The sequence below is a fragment of the Cariama cristata genome, unplaced genomic scaffold (assembly GCF_000690535.1).
Source record: "Cariama cristata isolate BGI_N322 unplaced genomic scaffold, ASM69053v1 scaffold8197, whole genome shotgun sequence".
In the NCBI taxonomy this organism is placed as follows: Eukaryota; Metazoa; Chordata; class Aves; order Cariamiformes; family Cariamidae; genus Cariama; species Cariama cristata.
The window spans coordinates 189,218-203,761 of record NW_009626039.1 but is presented as its reverse complement, the minus strand read 5'-3'; the positions used below and the strand labels follow the sequence as shown (position 1 = coordinate 203,761).

General features: G+C 41.9%; 1 protein-coding gene across 1 annotated transcript in view; it reads left to right on the top strand.

Moving 5' to 3' along the window:
• The first annotated feature begins 227 nt into the window (after positions 1 to 227).
• EPHA4 (EPH receptor A4) overlaps positions 228 to 14,544 on the top strand; it is a 102,273-nt gene continuing 87,956 nt past the window's right edge. The window contains exons 1-2 of the mRNA XM_009703856.1: positions 228 to 291; positions 4,717 to 5,380. Of these exons, the coding sequence (XP_009702158.1) occupies positions 4,735 to 5,380 (646 nt within the window). The 5' untranslated portion in view covers positions 228 to 291; positions 4,717 to 4,734. The remainder of the gene's footprint in view (positions 292 to 4,716; positions 5,381 to 14,544) is intronic.

The window sequence follows — 14,544 nt, the reverse complement described above, 5'->3', positions numbered from 1 at the left end:
GGCTTTAACGCCGCGGGAGTGAACGTGCGATTCCTCAGATCTAAAACAGAGAGAGTTTCAAATTATTGAAGGTATTGGCGCAGTCGGAAATAACATTTCATTTCAAGTTGGAGGTGGATGCGATCGTGCTCCACACATATGGAAATGCTCAGGTAAACGATTTATTTTAATACTGCCTTTTGGCAGCTGGAATTTAATCTATTTTATTTGTACCTTTCTGCAGTTACCTTGCTGGATTCCAGATCAGTTCAGGGAGAACTGGGGTGGATAGCAAGTCCCCTGGAAGGAGGGGTAAGTTTTAAACCGCTATCTGATCAAAAGGGTAAAGGGGGTGATTAGTAACTTTCAGAGACTCCTAATGGCTCGATTATTGTTGATTGTGGTGAGGAGGTCAGATTTCTTCCCTGGCTTACCGAGTGAATTACTCTTTGTTGGAGAAACTCTATACTCCCTTTGGATAGTTCTGTCATGGAAGAAGTGGAAACCAAAAGGGCAGAAAAGAGGTTTCAGAATTAGGAGATTGGTTGAGGCGTGGGCTTAGATGCCTATTTAAAACTGAAATACCAAGAAGAAATGTGATCTGGCGACTGAACTGGCATTCTTGACTGTAATTATTATATCTATGGGCCGTCTCGGCTGAGAGATGTTCTGGGCAATTGCTGTTCTATTTCTGGATGAAGGAGTAGGGATCAATATACAAGATAGACCTTTTGGTGTGGTGGGACAGTTGTCCTATTTCAGGGTGTAAACATCATATGTTTTGGTCTCTGAACAAATAAACTGAAGCACCCAGTGCTTGACGGTGATTCCTTGGAGTTTCTTTTTATGTACGTTTCAAAGAGACAATTGTAAGAGAAGATTGCTTGAATTCACTGCACGATGGTGATGTGATGACATTAAGAGATTCGCACATCCATCACTGGGGCTTAAAGCCCCTTTGCTTAGTGAGCTGCAGGCAAGGTATCTCTACCAATTTAGCTTTATATTAGCGGATGAGCACCTTGCTGCTCCCTCATCTGTGCCGCATCCTGCAGGGTGCCCAGGGCATCTGTGGGAAACTCCTTAGAACGCTGGACTTGGGACTTAGTGGGATCTGGTGGAGATTGTGCTTCATAGGATCTCTTGGGATTTTTTTTAAATAAGCGATTAGAAAGGCTTTTTCTTTCTCAAAGTGAACAATTTAAGAAAAATGCCAGCAATGCACACTAAATACTAATATTAAAAAAACTCACCTCAAATCCTTTTAATATTAAATGAATGAAGCAGCTTAGTGTGCTTAAGCAGAAGTAACTAAAACTGATTGAAATCTAAAAGCGCTGAAAGATCAGGACCTGTATACAACAAAGCACGGGATTCTTCAGGAAACCTACAAATTTACTTTTTTTGTGTGCGTTCCCACTTGTAATTGGAAGAAGCAGAGCTAAGGAAACAGCAGTGAGTGGAAGGAATCCGAGGTTGCGTTGGCTGGTGATGCATTATGCATAAGCTCTGAATAACCATAACATGGGAGAATGGGGGATTCTTTTGCTCCCCCATTGTTGTTCTGGGTGAACTTGACTACAGTCCTGCCTTGTGCTCTGCTTGAGCACACTGTGCTGTCCCCGAAACTGGGTTTTTCAAAGAGCAAGGAAGTGATTGGCAGGCCTCTGGCAGCACCGACGGTGCACATTCACTGCTGATTGCAGGCAATTGCCCTCATCTTTTGACAGTGTGGAAAGGTACAGCTCTATCTCGGTGAGAGTCAGGCTTCCTTGTTAATCCTGTACTCTGGAAAGGTCAGTTAATGAGACGGGGTCTTTCATACGGCTCTCCAAGGGACATCTATGCTGTATATTAAAACAAGACCTAAAATACAAGTTTTAATAAGCCGGTAGTAGGTTTGATGATCAGAGGACAGCTGTATATTATTAATGGCTGTTGGATTCCCCCTTTCCCCCACGTTTTCTCTGAAAGTGCTATGCCAGCTTGAGAAGGCAATGCGTGCTCTTACTGTGGACGTGACTCGTTTCACTAAACCTACATACGTGTGTTCTATTTTTAAGCCAGTAGTGAAAAATTTAAGAGTACATGGTCTGTCTCTGAGATACAGTGCTTGGAAAGCATTTATTTTAACTTCATATGCTACAGATTTATTTAAAGCAGCAGAAATGAAGTCCTTTTTGTTCCTGGGAAGATTCTGTCCTTCAGTGCTAGTTTTTCCTTAACTGTGTGTACCTTTTTGTCTATTAAAAAAAGGTATTCTTCTAGATCTGTACGATGCAGTTCCTGAGGTGTGAGGGTTTTGTGGATAAGAAGGGCTGGAGATAAACATAGTCATTTAGCAGTAATCAAATGTATGTAAGCAGCCTTGGAGGAATTAATGAATTGCTTTATAAATGTAATTAATGATTTACTCTTGCATTTCACAGTTGAAAAGCAGGTTTTGTGCCCAGAATGTTTTACTGTGCATCATTAAACCGTGGGAAGAGTTGAATTATAAAAGTTAATTTAATCTTGAAAGCAAAAAGTTACAGCTTTGACCACATACTTGGAGTTACAAATCATTTACAGCAGCTGGAAACTTGGAGCTGTAGTTATTTTCAGCTCTGGCAGTAAGACACACTTAGGTTTGTTTTGTGTATGCGTTCTTATGAAATCAGAAACCCAGCTCTATATGTTTGCGTGTTTGTGAGGAAACAGGGGCGTGTTGAGAACCTGATCTGAAACTTGCTGAATTTAGTTGCAGTCTGTCCCTTGACCTCAGCGGTCTCTTTATTGAATCCTCTAGCAGCATCCTCCATTGTGTGTATGCACTAAAGGAAATCCCATCAACAAGTATTATTTCCCTCTGCTTCTTCCTTTCTCTTGTACCACACACAATATAGGTAGTGTAGACAGTCTGAAGATAAGCAGAATGGAAAGTGATGGATCATAAAGACAATATTGTAACAGTGAACTGGCTCGGTGGCAGCTGTAAATTAAACAACTCTGTCTTCTTACTAACACCATGTTACACTTCACATTGATAGATGACTTTTTATGATTTATTTTTTCCTTTTCTATGAAAAAGAGTGACATACTGAGTATTGATTCCCCCCCCCTTTCCTTAATTTTAATTTGCAGTTATCACTAGGCAGCAAATAAAATATTATTCCTTCTACTCCTGTTGAATCATGGTGCTAACTACTGTCATTCTATAAATGGATTCAGCTAAGCTGGAATCTTTTTCAATAAAAGTCACTTGCATAAGAGCAATTCTTGTGAGAAGAATACAGGATATTATACAAGAAGCCCCTTAACGTTAAGAAGGCTTCTGTTTATCAAAGCCATGGCCTCAGTAATTCCGAAAAGTACTTCTGGAAAGTTTCTTTAAAGTTACTACTGTTTTCCAAGGTTAGTTTTATATGCTTCCTTGTATTGCCTGCAAACCCTGACAGTATGTCATTATCTAAGACGTTATTTTTTTAAGAAGGATTTTTCTGATACTGAAGCGCTATGGGTTTTTTTCTGGAAAGATCTCTCTCCCTAATGCCCCTGCTTCACTCTCTCTCCCTACCAGGAGAGCACTGTGATAAACTTTCTTCTGTCTATGATAATCCTTAAAATACTTTTTCTTTGAAACTTGGTTATGCATGCTTTCCTTTTCTAAGGTCATTGTGCTGAACTACTGAATTAGGGCCAGATCTTTTCTTTCCATACCTTCCTTGGACTGCATGTGTTGTTGTTGTTTCATAATTATGTTGCCTGTTAGTTTGGCACTTCTGAAGATGCCTGAACTCTATTTGAGGGGTATAAAAGTTTTGAAGCATGCTGCTACTCTGATACACTTATTGTTTATGGGTTTTTGAGAATACAAATGTCACTATTTCGTGACATTGCCTCTAGGACAAGATGTGTAGTATTCCTTCTTTTCCCACCTTCCCACTGATAAAAACTTCTTTTGGATGGCAAAAATTATGGCAGTCTTGCTGGTAAACTGATGATGTTGTCTCCTTACCTGTCGTTTAATCTCTGACTGCCACCCACATCAAGGACCTAGTTCTCCGTAGATGGCTATTTCTGCGCAGCTCCAAAGTAAAGACTATTTGCTGAGTGTGTCTGGGATATTGCTAGCTCAGGAAAGTAGTTGGCATCTTAAAGAAATAATAAGGGGTGGCTTAAGAATTTAAAATAGGTGGTGATGATGCTAGAAACATGGATGTTACTGTCTCTGCCCTGTGCTTTTTGTGTGACTAAGTCATGCAATCTCACTGTTTGTTATTCCTACATACAAGGTGGGGTCCATCCATTACCTGTCTTGTCCGCTACAGAGAAAAAGCCGTCAGGTCAGTGCTGTACTGTGCACCTGTAAAGTGCTGCGTGTAGCCCTGATCTAGGCAGGATCCTGTGGACTGAACTGTAGTGCAAATAAACATAGTGAGTTGACAGGGCATCCTTGGATTGGTTTAGAGGGCCTTTAGAACACATTCTTGCTCTTCAAGATATTACCTGATTTGGAGCTTGTTTCTGCTGAACAGATTCTTCTTTTAATATCCAAGTAGTTGAGGTCCTGGCTATGGTGTTGTCTGCTGGGTTTTTTTGTGTGTGTGTTTGTTGTTTTTTTTTTAAATTTGTTTTCTTGTAATGGAAAAAATATAGTCTCTGTGTTAGTTGTGGAAGCGCAGATTGTGTTTGCTGGGAAGCTCTGTTTTTCCTTTGAATACTGATCTATTTTCCTTCCCCTTTCCCTCTTTACAGTGGGAGGAAGTAAGCATTATGGATGAGAAGAACACTCCGATCCGCACCTATCAAGTCTGCAATGTGATGGAGCCCAGTCAGAATAACTGGTTACGAACTGATTGGATTCCCCGTGAGGGGGCTCAACGGGTATATATTGAAATTAAGTTCACGCTAAGAGATTGCAACAGCCTGCCAGGTGTCATGGGAACTTGCAAAGAGACTTTCAACCTTTATTACTATGAATCAAACAATGATAAGGAGCGTTTTATTCGAGAGAGCCAGTTTGCCAAGATTGACACCATTGCTGCTGATGAGAGCTTCACCCAGGTGGACATTGGTGACAGGATCATGAAGCTGAATACAGAGATACGGGATGTGGGACCACTCAGCAAGAAAGGGTTTTACTTGGCTTTTCAGGACGTCGGTGCCTGCATTGCTTTGGTGTCTGTTCGTGTCTTCTATAAGAAGTGCCCGTTGACAGTTCGAAACTTGGCACAGTTTCCAGACACTATTACTGGGGCTGATACATCCTCTCTGGTGGAGGTTCGTGGCTCCTGCGTCAACAACTCGGAAGAGAAGGATGTGCCGAAAATGTACTGTGGGGCAGATGGCGAATGGCTGGTGCCCATTGGCAACTGTCTGTGCAATGCTGGCTATGAAGAACGTAACGGTGAATGCCAAGGTAGGATGAGCTGTATTGTCCTCTTCATTAGGGCTTAGTTGAATGCATAATTGAATCAGGGATGAGAGTAAATGGAGTAAAGCCAGTAATTAGCAACCCCTGTGGGATATGATGGGACAGAGGGGTTTAATGAAGAAGTCCGATGGCTCCAGGTGGCAAGGCTAAGAATTACCTAATGCAAAACAAATGATACTGCCGTAATAGGCAGAAGGCAAAGCACATTTTCTAGCAGGCGCCTGAATTTGAATTGACTCACGGTAGTCACCAAAATGTGAATGACTGCAAAACAGTGCAGTCGAGCTGCCGTTGTTTAAAGAGACAAATCTTTCAAGTTTTATCTGAAGTGAACTCTGTTAAGCACAGGAAATTCTGACAAAGTCTCCTTTGGATAATGCAGTGGGATAAGAACTAGTTGGGGAGGGAGGGGGGGAACATCAGTTTTAGCTGGATTGCTTTCCCGCTTTGGGAAGGGCAAGCCTTTGGTGTTTTACTTGTTGCAAATTTTTAGCACTAAATACCCTTTGATATTTGACACTGCTGCCTCTGTTAAATATTTTCATTTCTCAGAAGGTCTCTATTGTCAGCTGAATAATAGAGGTGCTAGGATACTCTTAGAAATGCTAAAAGTCTCCACCCCACCCTCCCACACACACCATCCTGTGTGCTGCAGAATTAGGGATTAAAGTCTGTATAAAAGACAGATTGTCCTAAAAAGATAAAACCTCAATACTTATGTTCTCTTCACCTCCCCTTTCTAGAAAAAGAAGTTGTAAAAGGTTAGGGAAGGAGAGAAGGGAATTTATAAATAAAATATCTTTAGTCTCAGCTTCTAAACTCTTGCTCATGTAAGCATAAATTAAGATCAAAATTAAATGGATTCTTGCACAGGTCAGTGGGCTTAATTTTGCTGGGTGCTGAATTGAAGGTGCTCAACTCCTTAGTGGATTTGGAACCATGTTTTTGGAAAAGGTTCTTTGGACCCAGATGATTTTGCTTCAAATCTTTTTAGTGTGTTTTTCACTAGGTCATTTTTTTCAGCTTGAGACTGAGAACAAGATGGCAGAACAAGTAACTGACTGCTGTTGTGCTAGACTTGCAAGAGAACAATGTCTTTTGAATGTCCTACTTGATTTCTTTTAAATCATAATTTACAGTCAATATGAAGTTCATTATTATGCATTGAAATTAAGTTTTGGCAGGAAAGAAGCAGTAAGTATAAACTTTGGCCTTAATTTCTAGTGATTTTGGTATATGGAAGAAGCCTAAGTGTGCCATGTTGGCAACAAAATTACCATGGACCGTAGAGAACTGAAGGTGAGCAGCACGATGACAGGGCATCCTGTCTGGGGTAAATTGCTCTGTTTTTTTTGTTGTTGTTGTTTTGTTTTGGTTTTGTGTATGGGTTTTTTAAAATTTTTTAATCCTGTGAGATGAACTTGAAAACCTGTGTCCTTAAACATGCAAACCTGTGGCTCTGGTACCGACTGGGTGCTGCTGGGGAGAGCCGTTGGTGGCTGGGAAAATGCTGTTATTTTCCAATAGCTCAATAACTCTGGGCAAAGCTTCTTGACACCTTTATAGCCTGGGTTATGAGAGGAGAAAGTGAATGGGAGGAAAAAGCATCTTGGTTTATTGCACGGAGATTATTCTGCCTTCTCCTAAAGGCTTATTAGGCCAGTTCTGGGTCACTCTGACACAGATCTACCATTTTTCAGCGTCAGTAGGCCAGATGTGATGAGCTAATTGCCTAACAAATCCTGTGTTCAAGGGAAATCTCTTGGGGTTTTGCTGGTGGGCAGTGGTGATAGCAAGATGCTTTTTTAATTTATTTTTGTGGTGTTGGACTAGACCTTGGGGATGAGTGTCAGCTTATCTACTGGCTCTCAGCTGCACCCAGGGAAGCTTGGGCTCAGGAAACCCAATTCTCTGTTTCCCAAGTAAAAGGAAGATCAGGCAAGGCCATATTTACAAAGGCGATAGAAACGTGCTGTCTCTGGGGCTCTGCAGAGCGAAGTTAGCCTGTACGAGTCATTTTGAGAGGATTCGAGCCAGCATGTAATTTGAAAGTGATAAACCCATTTCATCAGTGGTTATTTGTGGTTTCCTTTTCTCACATTTGCCACTCTCCAGCCAGAACAGTTTACTGGGAAGCTCGTCTTCATGAATTCGTGAAGTTTACCAGAACTATGCAGCTTGCACTCTGGTTTCCAGCGAGGCCGTTAAAGCAGTTTGGCCTTTGACACCACTGAATGAGGCTTCCCCTTTTCTTTCCCCGCTTACCTTCATAGTTCAGCAAATGTTCTGCTCTGGCAGGTTTTTGGAGGGCAGGAGGATGAAGTGAGGAGGATTCCTGTGGTTTTGGTACAGAGGATTTGGGGGCAGGGGGGGGCGACTTTGAGTTTGGGAAAGGCTGTAAAAGGGTGCCGGGCTGGGACTGGAGCTGGTGAGCGGGTTCCACCTCAATTGTTTTTTCAATAGGTTGACTGTGGCAGGACAAATACAAGGAAAGGTCAGAGGTTGTCCGTTTCCTCATCCATCTTCCCCTGTGATCCTAGGGTCAGAGTTAGGATTGATTAAGACCTTAAATGTTTGACAAAAGCTCAGAGGACAGAAATAGTTTAGGCCAGTGGATCGGGGTGTTGCACTTGTTGGGAGATCCATGGGGGACGTTGGAGCATCCTGTCCTCTCCTGGGACCTGCTGCCTGCCGCACAGTGCTGGGATGGACCAGCTGGCACTTGGGCTGCCCTAAAAGCTGCTTCAAGTTCACTCAACCTTCTGATTTTTAAATAATACATTTTCCTTGAGCTGCTTTTGCTTAATTTCTGATGTATGTGTGGGAAGCATAATGGGAAGCCACTTCACATCTAAAGTGGTTCCTGTAGTGGGAGTTAATGACTCTCTGACCTTGAACAGGATTTTTAAAAAAATTGTGTTGGTGGTATGGAGGTGTTTGAATATGATGATGAAAATCTGTCCTTTCTCTGACTGCTATTTTTTTTTTCCAGCTGACTTTATTGATGATAACTGTCTTGCTGAACATGTGTGTGTGTGTATATATGTGTATGTATATATGCCAAAACCCAGGGCAGGAAGGGAAAGGAGCCAAGCATTTAATGCATAGTTATTTGGGAGGCTTCACAGGTATGTCATAGGAGCGGTTCCACAAAATTGGTACTGATCAGTAGAAATATTAGGTGATTACTGATTCTTTGCTTACAGCTGAATTTGTAGCTGCAAACTTGAGGCTAAAAGAATGCCCAACTTGCTGGTGTGGTTTTTTTTTTTTCTTTCTTATTACTACTTATTTTCCCCAAAAGTTTCTGCATTGGTGGCTGTCTGTTTAGGAGGGCATAAATGTGGAATGTTGTTGCTGCAACAGGACTCTCCCAATTTGTGGCACATCTCAGGGCTAAGGTAATTAGTGCTTTAGGACAAAGTTGAGAGATAAAGTAATTTTAAACTTCGCTTGTATGCATCATTGTTATGTAAATTGTTTTGTTACACATTAATATAATGTGGTTTGGATTTAGTTACGATTTCCTTATGATAAAATGCATATCGTTTTAACTCAAAGGAGGAGAGGGAAAACAAGCAGGAAGGGAGAGAAGACAGATTAAAGAAGCAATAGACTGTAGCCATCTGTGATGATTTTAATGCTGTGAAATTACAAATCTCAATTTTAGACCTGCCATTTAGTATAAATATGTGAGACAGTTGAGATTTTTACTGTGATACTGTAAAGGTTATGAGAGCCAACAGCTTTGTCTTCATCTACACTTGCTTTTTTGAGTTGTGAATTGGCCAATTGGCAGAAAATCCACTGTCATTTAAAATATAGCTCGGTCCTGGTTTTGTATCACTGCTTTTTTTAGAATTTTCCTTCGAACTTTGATAAAAGCATCCGTAAGAAGTAATAATTTGAATGATAAGATTCTTTTTATCTCAGAGGCTTTGAGGAGTGGCTGTGATCATTGAGAGCAGCAGTTCAGTTTACATCAGAAGGATACAGCCTAATTATTTTATTTTATTTTTTTTATTCTGTGATAAGGCTTTTGGATAGTGGGTTCTGTAGGGGCGGGGAAGTGAAGTAATTTGTGTGTACTTACCCATTTTAGTCATAGACAACTTTTTTTTGTCAGAATAACACTGATGAACAGTCTGGCTGCACAAAAGGGTAATCAGAAGGGTGACTAAGACTGCACAGATTTGAGATTTCAGAAGGATTTTTTTCAGCTTGATTATTTTTGGCGAGGGGTAAAAAAAAAATTGCATAGACTCAACACGTTACATTTTAAAAGGAGCTGAGAAGACGGAAGCTACCGGGAGGGGCATGGGAGCGATACTGAAACACAGTCTGTCTGAACCAAATTTAGTTGGTTCTTTTCTCTGCTGAAGGAGTGATTTGGTTATGTTATGTTCTCATGTAGCTCAATAGATCTTCCAGCGTTTGCTCCCTCTGTGATTTTTGTACCACCTGGTGCATTTCAAAGTCTCCATTTAAATGTCATTGCAGGCTCTGTATTGCTTTTTTCCTCCCTGGTGCCCTCAGAAGTCAAGCCCACAGTTGTCAAGCAATTGTTCCTTCATGTATCCCTTGAAGGAAAGCTGGGTTTACTTCCTTCTTAATTCCTGATGAAATTTCTGCTGGTACACCGGGGAACAATATCTAGTCCTTATTCTGTGTGTTACTAGTAAAACACATGATCCTGAGAATCAAAGCCAGATGAGCTGTTGTGGTGGTATGAGTTTCATGCCAGGTCTGGGTAGTTTTTTGAGGGGCATATAGACCATCTTCTGGTTTTTGTGTGGGTGGTGGTTTGGTTTTGTGTGGTGGTTTTTTTTTTTTGGGGGGGGGGGGGAAAGGCAAACCAAAATTTTCCAGACAACTCATCTTGTTTGTGATGACTTCAGTATTTAGATCTTGGCTGGGTAAGGGTTATTATCTGTCTAATAATATGCTCCACTGAGCTTGGTCTTTATTGCACTTGTGAGAAGTGATTAAAGAAATGCTCAGTAGTAGACTTCAGTCTTTTGAGACTGCATCAAAAAGCGCCCCAAACTTGTGAGATAGGTATCTTATCTGGTTTCATTCCATTATGCCACATCCTTTTGATACATTGCGGAGAGCAGGTGAGGTCACACAGTTTTGTGAATCGGAGACAATTAACACTCTCATGACTAAATGACCATTTTATGAATATTCAGAGCCTGCTTCACCTCCCTGGGAAGCAAACATGTTGATTCCCTTCTCTTTCCCACTATGAATGGGGATTGGCAGCTGTCGGCCACTTCGCCTTTTGCGTGCAACAAATTCCTCATTTACATCTGTTTGTATACGCCCTCATGCAAAGTAGCACACCCATTTCCCTATTTCACAAAGGAGATAAGAGCTTCCTTTGGAAATGCCAGCCAAAATCTCCTTCTGTTTATGCAGAGTTCAAAGATTTGGATTTTATGCAAATGGATTCTGGTTTGATTTTTTTTTTCTCTCTTTGTTTAAGAGATAGTGCAGTATTTGCCGAGTGTGCAGTACTTGCACAGTGTGCTTCTTGTGCCTCGAGGTCTCCTTTTTTCTTCTTGCTGATGACGGATTGTCACTCTTCCCCCAGTCTCTGTAGCTCACTTCAAGCCAGCGGCTGGGGAAGTCTATGCTCCGAAATCCTGACCGCCTTTGTAAAACGATGGCTGGAGGTGCAGGGAGTGCCATTTCTTGTGCCTGGTGGGGCTGCAGGCCCTTGGGTGTCCTCTTCTCTACATGTGCACTGGTGACCACGAAGCCTTTCTGTAGCTATGTCTTCAGCTGTGGGAATGACCGATTTCAGGAAATGCATGAAAAAGCATTGCGTTTAATGACATTTTCTATGTGTTGAGTCAAGGACCTGCCTCAGCGCTGGTGTAGCGCCCTTCTCTTTGCTGGCCTGGCTGCAGAAATGGGCTTGGCCCATGGTTATAGTTTGGTGCAAACGGGAAAAGGGGCTGGTAGTGCTTGGGTAAACATGCACAAATGAACTGCTGTCTTTATTTATCAAAAGAAAATAATCTGTGAGAAAAGTTCTGCTTTCTTAAGCCTCATGATTACACAAGAACCTGTATTTTATTTTATTTTTGGTTTTAGTGGCTTTCTTTTCTTTTTAACTTTTCTTTATTTCAACTTTACTGAAAATTGCCTTTGGCTTGAAATAAAGCTGAGGCTCATTAAATGCTCCCAAAACACAAGCTTGTTCAGAACGGATTTGTTGAAAGGTTTATTGATATAAGTTAGAACACATGCTGCATGAATGTACTGTATTTCTTTAAAGTACTGTTTTTCATTTTGCGTCTTTATAAATCAGTGGTATGAAATTGGGACCCTGATCTTGATGGGGCTACATCCTATAAGAAACCAGAAGGAAAAACAAGGTTGTGGGGGGTTTCCATTTTTCTTGGATGTCCAATTAGTGTTTAACTGGAAGGTAATTTCACAGGGGTAGTAAACTGCGCAGTGTGAAACCTGGTAGCTGTAATTAAATGGAGGAAGGACTCTTTAAAACAACAAAGAAATGTGCAAAAACTTTGCTTTTGTCCTAATAGTCACCCAGAATAGGAGGTCATGCTGTTTAAGATACAATATGGATGGGCTATTAAGGTTAGGCGGGGGTGGGAGGGGGAAGCTATACTGTACAGTTGGTATTTGCTTTGGCTCATTTAGTCATGGATGCCTAGAGAAAACTCAGTTTGTTGGTCTATTTTTTTTTTTTCCTTCTTAGAGGGGTGGGTTTAAATCCCACAAAAGGGATCTGTAAAATTAAGCTCACCTATACAAACCCACTGAAAGAGGTGAGCTTGGCAACAAGCCTTGTATTTACGGTGGCCTGGTGCAGCAGGGCACAGGCTGCGGAGGGGCTGTGGTTTCAGCAGGCTGGGCCGAGGTGGGGCTCCTGGGCAGGAGGAGGAGGAGGGATGCTCTTGTGCTGCAGGGGCTGGAGGATAGAGGGAGGAAGATGGGGTAGCTTTCCTAGAGGCGCACAGAGTGTCTGTGGCTGAGATGAGACCAGAGGGAAGACTCGGGTCTAGTGTCCTAGCTGCAAGATAGCTTCTCCCCACTCCGTTCTTGTCAAAAGGCTTCGGTCATCTTTCCTCTACTGAGGTACCCATCTTGCACACTGGAACTCCTTAAAACATCATTTCAACTAAGGCAATCGATAACTATTGCTTCTGCTTGCATGTGTGGATGCTTTGTATAGCTACAGTACAAAGCTGCAGTACAGTGTCTTAATTACCCAGATAATCCTGTTTGCTTGTATTTTTAAACTATGGAGCACTGGGTAATTATTCAATTCTTAATAGAAGGCAAATGGCAATGTAAACAACAATTAGGATGTTAGACTAATGAGCTTCAAAGCAAATTGGATTTTTTTTCATATCGTTCAGCATGAAGTCCCATAAAGCTAACAATTTAGTGGCAAGGAAAGAAGTTCCATTTTGTTCATATTTTCTGATGTTATCTCTTCATGCCTTGCTTCTGTGGATAAGTTTACTCTGATGGTGCTGCCCATGCCAGAGCCAACATCAGGTTCACAGTCAGCTCCCCCTGTTTGCCTATGCTCTCCTGTGCCTTCCGATGGGCTTTTTGTCCCCTGTGGCCAGAGGTTAGAGGTCAGTGGCATCCCGAATTCCCCCTGTCGTAGGGGCAGGTGAGCGTGGAGGGTGGTGGCTGGTGCTGCAGGTGCAGCCGGGGCTGGGCTCCGTGGATGCCCTGGGCCGGGTCCAGAGGAGCAGGCTGAGCTCCATGGCTGAGGCTCTTCCTTCATCTGGGTTCAGCTCTTCTTACTTGCCCCCCCCCCGGGCTGACTTTAGCCTTGGAAATAGAGACGTACTTGAAGGGAAATTCAAGGTTTTGGCTCTTTAATCTTTGAAAGCAGGGTAATATGCTGTGGGTCAGAGCTACAACTCATTATATCCCTTAGCTTGGAGTGTGCTCCTGGTTTTCACAGCTCTTCTCCAATTTTACTAGAAGCATGATGTGAGCCACAAACACAGATGCAAAACAATTGATTTCTACTCTGTCTGCAAATCTTGTGTGTGTAACATATTTCAGTACTTCCACAGACCGTTAATTAAATCCTGTCATTGTATCCATTCCTTACATTGTATTTAGCCAGTGATTGAAGACAGTGTGTTGGTAGCAAAGGCGTTAGTCAATAACACTGTTGCTTTCCGAAATATTTCAATAATGCCTCTGTCACACCGAGGGTTTTGTCTGGCCTTCACCACACATTCTCAGCGGTCTGAAGGGATTGAACAATCAGCTTTATTTTCCCCGTTATCAATGCTAAGAAAGGACAAAATGTTCTCCAGTGTTGATGCTGAATTACAGAAATTTAATTTTGCCTACATTTTATTTCTGAGAAGTGGTAGTGGTGGAAATCAGTGGAACACTTCCAACAGATTATGGCTGAACTCTTTTTATACTGATACATGCTATTTTTATATTAAAGTGTGCATTAAAGGGTGTGGATTTTCTTATTTTAAATCCCAGAGCTTTTTTGCCAGGCCACACTTTAATAGCATTAATTGACAAGTCCATACATCAAACATCTCTGTCTGGGGAGCTAAAGAATACCAACTAGAGCTTCTGCAAACTTAGTGCTTGCATTAATTTGTTTTCGGTTTTAAGTGTTTTCTGCAGTTGAAAAAGACATCGCTGCTTTGAAAACAGTTTCCTTTTGAAGTGTCCAGCCTGGCAATGACTGAAGCAGCCACTGGGCAAATTAGCATGTTAAAAGGACTGGATCAATACCTTCCCCTTGCCTACTCTTCTCTGGGGCTGGGTCCCAGCAATCCTTGCTCGGGGTTTGGCCAGCTGCACCCGTGTGTTTCAGGGGAGTCATCAATAGTGGTGTGGGCTGCATCAAGCTGAGACAGCTTGATCCAGTGCCCAGCCTCTTTCAAGGATGGCAATTTGAAAAAGGCTTTGGGGGAATTGATAGCTTTGGGAAGATCAGTCAGCTCATGTAATTACGGAGGGGATTAGAAGGAAAGCGTAGGCAGAAATAGGAGATCAATCGTAGGGCACAAGTTGCCTGAACTCCTCTTCAGATGCTGGAGTATTCAGTTTTGTTGTACTTAGGTGGTGTGTGTAAAAGATTTCTTTGGGCTTTTTCAGGAGACAAGTAAACACAA